Source organism: Cervus canadensis, chromosome 3, assembly GCF_019320065.1.
Source record: "Cervus canadensis isolate Bull #8, Minnesota chromosome 3, ASM1932006v1, whole genome shotgun sequence".
NCBI lineage: Eukaryota > Metazoa > Chordata > Mammalia > Artiodactyla > Cervidae > Cervus > Cervus canadensis.
In genome coordinates, this window is record NC_057388.1 from 29,335,211 (window position 1) to 29,346,452 (window position 11,242).

The 11,242-nt window shown below is 45.4% G+C and overlaps 1 protein-coding gene across 1 annotated transcript; it reads left to right on the forward strand.

The window, feature by feature from the left end:
* Positions 1–6,544: 6,544 nt before the first annotated feature.
* On the forward strand, positions 6,545–10,972 carry IL6 (interleukin 6). The gene is made up of 5 exons (XM_043462815.1): positions 6,545–6,659; positions 6,829–7,019; positions 8,122–8,235; positions 8,964–9,110; positions 10,381–10,972. Exons 1-5 carry the CDS (start codon positions 6,554–6,556, stop codon positions 10,534–10,536), a joined length of 714 nt encoding a protein of 237 aa, XP_043318750.1. The 5' UTR covers positions 6,545–6,553; the 3' UTR covers positions 10,537–10,972.
* Positions 10,973–11,242: the final 270 nt, after the last annotated feature.

Sequence of the window (11,242 nt, forward strand, 5' to 3'; positions counted from 1 at the left end):
GATGCGTGAAAGTGAAGTCGCTCAGTCATGTCCGACTCTTTGCAACCCCATGGACTGTAGCCTAGCAGGATCCTCAGTCCATGGGATTTTCCAGGCAAGGATACTGGAGTGGGTTGCCATTTCCTTCTCCAGGGGATCTTCCCGACCCAGGGATCGAACCCGGGTCTCTCGTATTACAGGCAGACGCTTTACCGTCTGAGCTACCAGGGAAGCCCAAATGTGTAGCTACAGAGAAAAATGACAAGAATAATAATTACAGCATAAGCAATGATTACCATTGGGTAATAAAATTATTATGCAGTGTTTTGGCCTATCTCTATTTTCTCAATTTCTACAATACACTGAACATGTGTTACTTATGTAGTTCTTTCTTTAAGCTAAAAACAATTAAATTTTAAAATATTGATTGGTTCCTGCTTGTATGATAACTAAGAAATCTGCTATCACCTTGCATTGATATGTCTGGGCTTTGGCATCTTCCAAATCAGTCAGTCCGCCTGAGGCCACCAAGGTCCAGAGCATGTTCAAATGGGTGGCACCCTGACTAGCCACAAGAGGTCTCTGGGTGTGAACAAAGACAACATCAGACTTCTGGACTTTGAAGAGCTATTTCTTAATTTAGAGTCTCTTACTCTATTAAGAGTAGACTCCGGGTTATTAAGCATAACTAATGAAGATCCACAGAATGCTGGAGCAAGGGAATTTAGAGAAATCTCTCTAATGGAGCCCTGAGATCAGAGAGGACTTTGCCCCCAATCCTCCAGTTGGCCAAAGTATTTTTCTGGCAGCAAAAAGCCCCAAGCTCCTTCTGAATCTTGCAATCTAAGACAAGCGATGAAGGCCAGGGGGTTTTTACATGCCTGACGAACAGCATGGCCACACAATATCAGATGGGAAAAGCCCAGAACCTGAATCTCTTCTGACACCTAACCTGCCTTGATGGAGTCTGGGGCCTCAGTGAACAAACTGAACACAGAGGAAGGACTATGTATTACAGCCTCTGTGTTGATTGTCCCAGGACAAGAGAATCTGAGGTAGTTAGCAGCAATTGCTTCAGTACTAAGGCTCCAAACATCCCTCTGGGAATGCTGTCTCTCCTTGTAAGAGTTCATCACCTCCCAGAAAATGTATCATCAAAAGACAATTCCAAATGCCAGGGAAGAAGACAGCATTTCCATGCATCCTGATCACTTGCCACACAAACAGGTATAGTAGGGCATGCCTTTCCTCCCGTCACCACTCTTGCCCACAGGAAAGCAGCACATGAGAAACACAGCCTCCAGAGTGGAAGCTCTAGGCCCATCATTCCATGGAGCCCTTGAGGGACGCAGACCACTGTGGAGGCCCCACAGCACAGGAGGAGCTGCAGGCCTGGCAGGCCAAAGTGACAGCAGACCACCAGCCCAGCTGCCTGGGTGCCCAGGCCTCGAAGGCCACAGTGAGGACAGCACCACCTGGAGCTGTGGCAACAGGTCTGTAAGTCAAGGATTCTGCGCTACATATTCTCACACCCAGAACTCAATAACTTGAAGAAATTACCTACGGCTCTTTGACCTGCTTACCTGGTTACCTTACCTGCTTACCTTATTACCTGCCTACCTGCTTACCTTATTACTTCTTTGACCTGCTTACCTGGTTACCTTACCTGCTTACCTTATTACCTGCTTACCTTATTACTTCTGTGATATTTTTGATCAATCAAGGTGGATCTTGCTTTGAGAAGTAATAAACCCCAATGGCTCAGTTACAGAGCATGCAACATGTCCAAAGAATATCATGGAAATTATTCCATCATGAAGATTAGAGAGACTTTCCATACTTTCATGGATTCAGCTTGCTAAGAAGAACACAAGTAAGGTATAATTTAGAGAGACAAAGAGAGTCTCTTTTTTGCAAATAAGTAGCCAAAAGGGCAGGGAAGAGAGGTAAAATACGTCATAGCATTTTACCTAGTCCTAACCATTACATGTGATGCTTTCAAATGGGTTACTAGTACCTTAATTTTGAGGGAAAAGAGTAGAAGGAACCAGTCAATGGTGTTACATGTTTAGTTTCTAAGACACTGAACTCAAGAGAACTGAGACCTTTGGAGAAACCAAAGATGGTTCAAATAACTCATGAGAATAAATTAACTCAGTGCTCCTTGCTGATGAGCTGATTTCCTAATAGTAAAGCAGAACCAGCAGCCACAGACAAAGGTCTACCCTACAGATGGAAAAGAGATAAAGCACTGAAACTCAGCCCAGGGGAACCTTCCCAGCCCTGGGGTTCAGAGCAGTGGGCTCCTTCAGGAGCATCAAAGTAAGATCTCATCACCAACGCAGCTTCCTGGGCACGCTCTTCCAGGCCCGGAGACCAGAGGGACACAGGGAGAGAGCTCGTCCTCAAGGTGGGGGAGTCTACGTGGTTGCCCCAGGAGAAGCCACTTCCCTTCTAAAATGCCTGGGGTTTCCCACTTCAGCAGGGGACGATAACTCAGCACATACCAAAACAGCGAGGGCCCAGAAGAGACACCCGGCCTCCTTCTGCACATTGTGCATCAGAAACCTGGCACAGCTGCCGCGTCTCTTCCTGACAGAGGGACAGGCTGGATACAGTCTGCACACCTCTGCCCTCCGAAAGCTGGGCCAGACCAAGGAGTCGCTAGGAGCTACAGCAGCACGTCAGAGCTGAGGTCATGAGGGCCAGGACAGAGGCTGGGCTGGCCTGGGAACTGCCCAGAGCTTTGGTCTCCAGGCCTGGCCCCCCCTCCAAAAGCAGCCAGCCCTTTCCAAGTAGACGCACTGCATGTCCCTAATATTCTCACTCCCAGTAATACCACCACTTTTCTCAAAGCAAAAACATTTCCCAGAGCCTTACAGGCCTGGCTGGTCTGCTCAGTAGGACTCAATCCCGGAAGGAGCTGCTAAATAACCCACTGTTTCGGTTTATAGACTCTGAGGACTTAGTGACAAGTGAAACTGCTTTCTGAGAGCAACTGCAAGTTCTCAAGCAGCTGGTGACTTCTCTTTTTTCTTGGGATACTCCCTCCTGCTAAATTACAGAACCAACCCAACCCACTAGAATAAAGACACAGGAGTGCAACTCCACATTTTAACATGTGAGTTGTGGATGCCACCTCTTCTCCTGGGAGCTTAATACTGAATGGCAGTTACTTTTCCCCCTTCACTTTGAATGCATTGATTGACTCTCTGAACTGGATTCCACCAACATGTAGGAGGGCAGTCATGGGCAGTAATTCTAAGGGGCACAGAAAGGACCAGCCAGCCTAGACAAGGGCAGAGGAAGCAAAGTTCCTTGGTGTTTTCCTTCTTCCCCTCATCTGTCAGGCCTCTCTGGGTCTCAGCTGGTAGTCACTTCAAATCAGTGATGGTGCAAGCCAGCAGTTGAGGCTATTATTAGTTAATAAATGCTGACAGCATGGCCTTTCCTAATCATTTGTACATATTAAAATATGAGGGATGAGCTCTCCAAGGGGAAAATCCACTGAGATCCAAAGCACAGAAGCTGTCATGGTGGAGTTACGGATGTTGCATTAATGCTTTGGAGCAAAGAACCCTTTTTTCCAACAAGCAAATGGCAACCCAAGGCTAGGAAATTAATAAACACCCTAGATGCTAACAGTGTGTAAGGTGGTGTCCAACAGTGTCCTCTCAACCTCCCATACACTTGCATTCCCACCCACAAACAATTTGCCCTTCCAGGGCTGCCAGAAGCACAGGATCTGAGATTAAGTCAGACTCCTTCACAGTCAAGGGTCACTTTCGCCATTTTGAATAATGATGATGATCGTGGGTGGGGAAGGCTAAGACCTTCTGTCATAAAAACACTTAGCAGAAAGCCTGGAAAACAATAAGACACAAGCTAGGCTCATTACCTAAATTGACAGACCAGGTTTGGGGAACTTCATGTTCACCATTAAGAGAGAGAGAGAGGAAATCACTTTTTTTTTCTTTTCTTCATCTTCTACTTAACTTTCAAAAAACGTGCATTTGATGTCTTCAGAGGAGAAAAGACTGGGAGACTAGCTGACCACTGGCACAGGAGTCTGGCTCATTCATAAGCAAGGCTCCACATGGACTGCCTGACACAGTTGACTGGAGGACTTCTCCAAAGCAGAGACCCTGGGCCACATGGACTGCCTGACACAGTTGGCTGGAGGACTTCTCCAAAGCAGAGACCCTGGGCTAAGGAATGTTACAAAAAGCAAGTATTAATTGCAGGATTACCATGCTCCAGGGATTTTTCACACAATCATCTCTTTCAGTCTTCACCACAGTGAACTGCTATTATCCCAGTTTCATAGATGAGCAATCAAGGGGCACAGATCCTTTGCATTTCTTAGCCAAGGTCAGACAGCAAGTGGCAGAGTTGGGCTTTAAAGCCAAGCTGTGTGAACTCAAGAGCCAGTGCTTATACTATGTACTTGACCATAGGAAATTGCCTCAGCATCATCTAGACAATGGGAAATTATAGTGTGTATATACTTGTGTACAAGTGTGTGTGTGTGTGTGTGTGTGTACACAGTATATGAACCAACAATGTAAACACAGGGGTGAGTACGTAAGTCGCCAAGAACACCTCACCAGATTAGGGTAACAGAGGATTTAGTTGAAAACACCACAGGTCAGGCACTATCTCTGGGAAGAGGAGCTGGGAAGGAAGGAGACCAACTTCTCCCGTGCTGCCCTAATGCTCTGTCCCATCATTTTATCATTCACGTGTACTTACTATTTTTAAAACTTTTAAATGAAAAATCTGTATGCTGTTGATTCACTATATGAAATTTACTGAGTCATATTTTATAAAAAATGGAAATATGAGAAGAAGCAGTCCCACACTACAGAGGCCCAGCACGTGCATTGCAGGGGAGCCAGGAGTGGTGGTTTCATTCAGTACAGGAGGCTTGGTTGGGAGCGTCTGAGTAGCTCAAGACTTAAGAATACTAAAATCGAAACCATTCAGCCGTCCTCTCCCATTTTCATTTTCAAACTCCAAACCAGGCTACCATCACTACATGATCTGCCTTTCTATTTAGAAAGTCAGTGAAAGAATGAATGACCTCACATTCCCCAATAGGCAGGTCCCAACATGTTGTGCACAAAACAAAACTTGAGTAAATTGATTTGTATTTTAAATACCCGAGCTGAGGTCCCTGTTTTAGCAATCCTGACAAGATCCTCTTTGCAAAGCAAAGAAGTTGATTGTGATGTTAACACTGTGTTTTGTAAACAAAACATACAAAAAAGACGGCTTTTTTTCCCTTGGTGTCATACAAGGGTCCTACTTTCAGTCTGGAACCAATCTTCTGAGCTGTTTGGGTGTTTGGGAGACTGGGGGGAACGGCCAGGTATACAGATCATTTGCATGAAATCAAGGACCCTCTTGCAAAAGATATTTTAAGGACCGAGGAAGCCTCTACAAGTTCAACCCAACATGGAAGCCTGAGGCATTAGAGGGGAAGTATGATTCCAAACCCAGAGTCCTGTTCTATCAGTAGATTCCTTCTCAGTTGCCAGATTCAAAGCAAGTCATACAGCTATGAACAAAAGCTCCAGAAAATGCCACAAGATCCTCCTCTGACATCCTACCAAAGAGGTGAGTGGTATTCTCCCTACTTCTACCCTGAACCCAGTGGGTGTCAGTAAATTGAGGATACCAGCAGACTCAGCACCCACCCAGGGTCCTCCCAATGGGAGCAGGATCACCCTATAGCCAGTGGTAGGGATAGCACCAGCAGCACAAGACAGCCTCCTTGGACAGAGATCAGGGTCTTCATGGGGAGCATCCCCAAAAGGCCACTAGGGAATGAGCAGAGCTGTGACTGATCTGGCCGACGTGAGCAGGCACAGCTGAGGAGGAAGCTGGCAGATGCCTCGCGGTGGCATTTATGTGTGAACCCCCACTGCACCTGGAGACTCCTAGAGAAAGTGCACAAGATTTGGGGGGAGTCAGGAGGTCCTGCAACAGCTGGCCACAGTGAGAGCCAGGAAAGAACAGTACTGCTGAGGGCTCATAGTATTCTTTTTGAGGGAGTGGGGGTGGAGAGGCTCATAGTATCTTATTTGTAATCCCAGGCCAGCGGGCTGTGGAGTGGTCTGAGGAAACTGAGGTCAGAACATCTTAGGTTTTTTACAAATACAAATAAACTGGAATACTAAAGCCTAACCAGGGGTAATCAAAGTATTTTTTAAATCATAGTCAGCCTTAGCTTCTCCCTACGCCCTACCCCTCTAAAACTCTGTGCATGATTTCAGCTTTACTTTCTTTCTCAAGACATGGCAATGTGCTGAGTCACTAAAAAAAAAAAAAAAGTAAAGAAAGAGTGATCCAGCTCCTGAGGACTAGCCTTGGTAATGATCTAAGCTTCTACGCGGCACTTTTTGCCCTGGTTTGATTCCTGTGATGCTAAAGGACGTCACATTGAGCAATCTTAATAAGCTTTCCAATCAACCCCACCCGCTCTGGCCCCACCCCCACCCTCCAACAAAGATTTATCAAATGTGGGATTTTCCCATGAGTCTCAATATTAGAGTCTCAACCCCCAATAAATATGAGACCGGGGATGTCTGAGACTCAGTCTGCCCTCGAGCCCACCAGGAACGAAAGAGAGCTCCATCCGCCCTCCAGGAACCCAGCTATGAACTCTCTCTTCACAAGTAAGTGAAGGAAATCCTTAGCCCAGGAACTGTGCCTGGCAGCCGAGCGGCGAGGGCGGGGGGTGTGCGTCTGCTGCTGTGAGGGCTGGCGGGCGGCCAACAGCCAGAAGCACAGCTCCCCCAGCGGCGCAGTCTGCTCACTGGCTGCTCTCCCTCCGCTCTGTCACAGGCGCCTTCAGTCCACTCGCTGTCTCCCTGGGGCTGCTCCTGGTGATGGCTTCTGCTTTTCCTACCCCGGGTCCCCTGGGAGAAGATTTCAAAAATGACACCACCCCAAGCAGACTACTTCTGACCACTCCAGACAAAACCGAAGCTCTCATTAAGCACATCGTCGACAAAATCTCTGCAATGAGAAAGGAGGTGGGTAGGCTCACCCCAGGGTGATGAGCACCCATGTGGGCATCTATTTCCTTGCTCTTGGATATGAACGGGGGCTTCTGCATTGGGAGGTCTTTGCTGGGTTTGGAGGCAGTTCAGACTTGAAGCCAAAGGGGCAGACTATGTCCTGTAATTTCTCCTCTGCTGCTGGTCTCAGATGGTTCCTTTTCATCCTGGAAAATATACAGAGGGGCTGGGATCCCTGCCCCCTGGCCCATTCTCAGCTCCATTCTTGGCATGAGCTGTGGATCACACTGCCTCTCAGGATTTCCTTTTCCATAACCAAAAAATAAGGTCTGTTGATCTTTTTTGTGATTTGGATTTTGGGAGGATTAAAAAGCACCACCTGAAATGACTGTTCAGCTTCCCAGGACAGTCACAGTACTTTTAGGTTATGCCAGTCCAGTGGTTAAGGACTCCCCAGAGTCATTCTGGCATGTAAGACGGGTACCTGATAGTCCACCAAAGTGGCAAAATCATACATAGGCTACAGCAGCTCCCAAGCTTTAAATGTAAGGTAGTTTGGCTCTGCTTTGGTAGAAAGAAAATAATACAGGAGAGGCAACTGGGAGTCCCAAATCTAGCTCTGATTCTGCTGGACAAGCTTTGTGATCTTGGGCAAATTCTTCAGCACCTCTGGGCTCCATCTGTAAAATTATGGAATTGGACTAGATGATCTGAAAGATCCTTCCAGCTGGGACATAAAATTCTGGCTCAAATTATATTCATCCAATTATTATCAAAATTCCTATCATTTATTATGTTACCTACTATGTCCTGGCACTTTATAAAATATTGTTTTGTCCTCACAATAAACTTAATGAGGAGGCTTTTCATTATCCCCAACTTGCAGATATAGGGACACTTGGACTGGGAATAGGTAATAACCATGAAGTCACAGGTGAGGCTAGAACTGAACCCAAGTGTGCCCATCTTCTGTAGAGCTCGTTTGCCTGGATGCTAATGGACTGTGACTTCACTTTTCTTAGAGAACTTCCTGGCCATGAGACATCATGCATCAGCCCTCTAGTGGTGTGAATTTTAGGGGCATTCATACGATAACGGTTCTGATATTCTTTCCCAGATATGTGAGAAGAATGACAAGTGTGAAAACAGCAAGGAGACACTGGCAGAAAATAACCTGAATCTTCCAAAAATGAAGGAAAAAGACGGATGCTTCCAATCTGGGTTCAATCAGGTACAAATGCATTATGTTCACTTTTCACTACTCCCTAGTCAAAAGTTCTCCCCCTTGCATGAAGCATCTGTATACATAAAGACCAGGCAGGCAATGAAGAAGGGGATTAATATAAATAACATCATGTAAATTTCATGAGGAGGCCAACTTAAATGATATTAAAAGCAACTTATTTTTTAACAACTTCGTCAAATATAGCCCCTCTGGGCTGGGATTTTCACCACTGTCAAGTGTTAGGAAACCTCAGAGGTTTAGCTAGTTCATCATGGGTAAGGTGGTCCAGGAGCCTTTCTCCTCTTTGGCTGCCCTTAGCAGGATCTAGGCCTGCCCTCCCTGCCGAGATCATTCTCTACACCCTTCTCCTTCAGACAGTGCAAAAACCCCCACTGACTTCTGATTATTTCATAAAAGGAGGTTTCACCCTAACATTGACAAGGGCAGGAGTGCAGCCAGAGGGAAGGGCTTTATAGGGTGTAACAGAATGGCCCCTTGCCATAATCTAACATCTACTGGGCTTTGAGAAACATTTAAGTGGTGCCTCTTGTTGTGCAGGTATTTTAAGTGGGGCAGCTGATGCTGTCCAGTGTCTCAAAACATGATGCTTAAGAAGTACTTGAAGTTCCCTTGAGGGGAACAGGCAGAAATTGTTGAATTATAGAAATTTTAATTTCTAAAATCGATTATGCCTTGCTGGCAATAACCAATTTTCCCACTGTCTTTCCTCTTAGGAGACTTGCTTGATCAGAAGCACTGTTGGTCTTTTGGAATATCAGACATATCTGGACTACCTCCAGAATGAGTATGAGGGAGATCAGGAAAATGTCAAGGATTTGCGGAGCAGCATCAGAACACTGCTCCAGATCATGAGGCAAAAGGTGAGTGTCCCCTCGCCTGATTCAAAGAAGGCAGCCTAGACAACTCGGCAGTGTAAAGCCAATTCAAAAGAGATGGCTGTGTGTAAAGGAAAAGATCTGACAAATATTTCCTGATAGTTAAAGCCTTTTCTTTTTCCTGTCTTCTGCAAATGACATCAATAACTATATTTAAAGCTCAGTTAAGGGGGAGGGTTTTAACATCAACTTCTAAAAGTTTAAGAAATAAGGGAAAAAAGTATCTGTAGAGGCAGAAGGAAGCATATCCAACCTCAAGTAACAATCCATAATAACAAAGAACAGAGAGCACAAAAATTATTTAAGATTGCCAAATGACATTCTTGTTATTATGGCAGTTTCAACTCCTTTCCCTTACTCTTTTGCAGAGGAGTTAATGCAGAGAAAAGGCTAAAGGCTGGAAGAGCAGGTACCAAGGGCTTTGGTCATTACCAGCTAGCCATTCAAATGCCACATGGTATAAGCTTGATGGCACAATTTGTAGATGAGCCAAAGCATAGAGAGAAGGAGAAGCAGGCACACGGGTGCTAATCCTCCCTCCCTTTTCTAGCTCTGTGCCTTATACCAGGGCTTCTCCCCCTCGAAGGTATAGACAAGTTTCCCAGAGGATCTTGTTACAGTGCGGAGTCTGACTCAACAGGTCTGGGATGAGACCTGAGACTCACATTTCTAACAAGCGCCTGGCGATGCTGAGGTTGCAGTGCTCCAGGATCACAGGTGGAGGTGCGAGGCCTTCCACCATGACTTAGCTCCAAGTCAGTGGGTCTATGGAAAACTGTTTCCCAATCCTCTTTACGCCACCAGAGCAGCTGACTCTTAATAGATGTCAGATGGATGGGTGAGAGCAAAGCCAGAGAAAAGTATTAGAGTTAGAGGCCCCTGAAGAACCCATTAAAATGCCTTTAACTAAAAGTTCTTCATACATCTACTGAATTCTAACTTTGTGCCAGGCACTGTTTAGGATGACAGAAAACAAGTAAGATACGATGGCTACTCGTGAGATGCTTATGGTCTAACAGAGACAGAGCAGCAAAAAGTATTAGAGCTCAGTTGCTGTGAGATGGTCTCATGCTGGGTGGGCTCAGAGCAGAGGGACCTCCCCCTATCTGGGCGAGTCAAGGCCAATGGTCCCAATCTGCTCCTTCACCCCAAATTTGTTTGAACATCTTCCCACAGGCCACAGCGCCTCTATACTGCAAAAGACTTCTTCAATATTTAAACAATTCCTTTTGTTTTGTGTTCCCTTCATGTAAAGAGCATAGATCTAGTAACCACGCCAACCACAAACCCAGACCTGCTGGAGAAGATGCAGTCCTCAAACGAGTGGGTAAAGAACGCAAAGATTATCCTCATCCTGAGAAGCCTTGAGAATTTCCTGCAGTTCAGCCTGAGAGCTATTCGGATGAAGTAGCTGGGGCCCCCATGACTGTGGTAGTTCCTGGGCATTCCCTCCTCTGGTCAGAAACCTGTCCACTGGGCACATGACTTATGTTGTTCTCTATGAAGAACTAAAAGTATGAGCGTTAGGACACTATTTTATCTTTAATTTATTGATATTTAAATATGTGATATTGAGTTAATTTATATACATGATAGGTATTTATATTTTTATGAAGTGCCACTTGAAATATTTTATGTATTTGGTTTGAAAAAGTAACGTAAAAGTGGCTGTGCGGCTTGAATGTTTTTGAATATTGTTTTGGAGCCAAATCATTTCTTGAAATGTGTAGGCTTACCTCAAAAAATTTGCTAACTTATGCATATTTTTACAGGCATATTTATATTGTATTTATATAATGTTTAATCTGTTTTTATGCCAATAAACTTCTTTTTTAAAGAAAAAAAAAGCAACTAAACCTCTGTATGTGTCCCATGAAGCTTAGCATAAACAAGTTTCTGTCACTACCACCACCACTAAAACAAAAAGCTACAGTCACCTGGAGGAAGGTATAACTGAGCACCTACTGCATGCCAGGCACCGAGCCAATGCATTGCATGCATCATATTTAATCCTTGCATTTGCACACTTTTCTCTGGAGGTGGGAGAGTAAGTGATTCCCTCGGTCACCCAGCTGAAAAGTAAACCACAGGCCCGGTCTTCCTGCCTCCAGGCTCCC

What these genes read in the sequence shown, in the direction of transcription:
- IL6 (XM_043462815.1), top strand. Translation starts at nt 6,554, where the DNA reads ATGAGACCGGGGATGTCTGAGACTCAGTCTGCCCTCGAGCCCACCAGG. An exon ending in TATGAACTCTCTCTTCACAA is followed by an intron (nt 6,660 to 6,828) that starts GTAAGTGAAGGA and finishes GCTCTGTCACAG; the next exon opens with GCGCCTTCAGTCCACTCGCT. An exon ending in TCCAGATCATGAGGCAAAAG is followed by an intron (nt 9,111 to 10,380) that starts GTGAGTGTCCCC and finishes CTTCATGTAAAG; the next exon opens with AGCATAGATCTAGTAACCAC.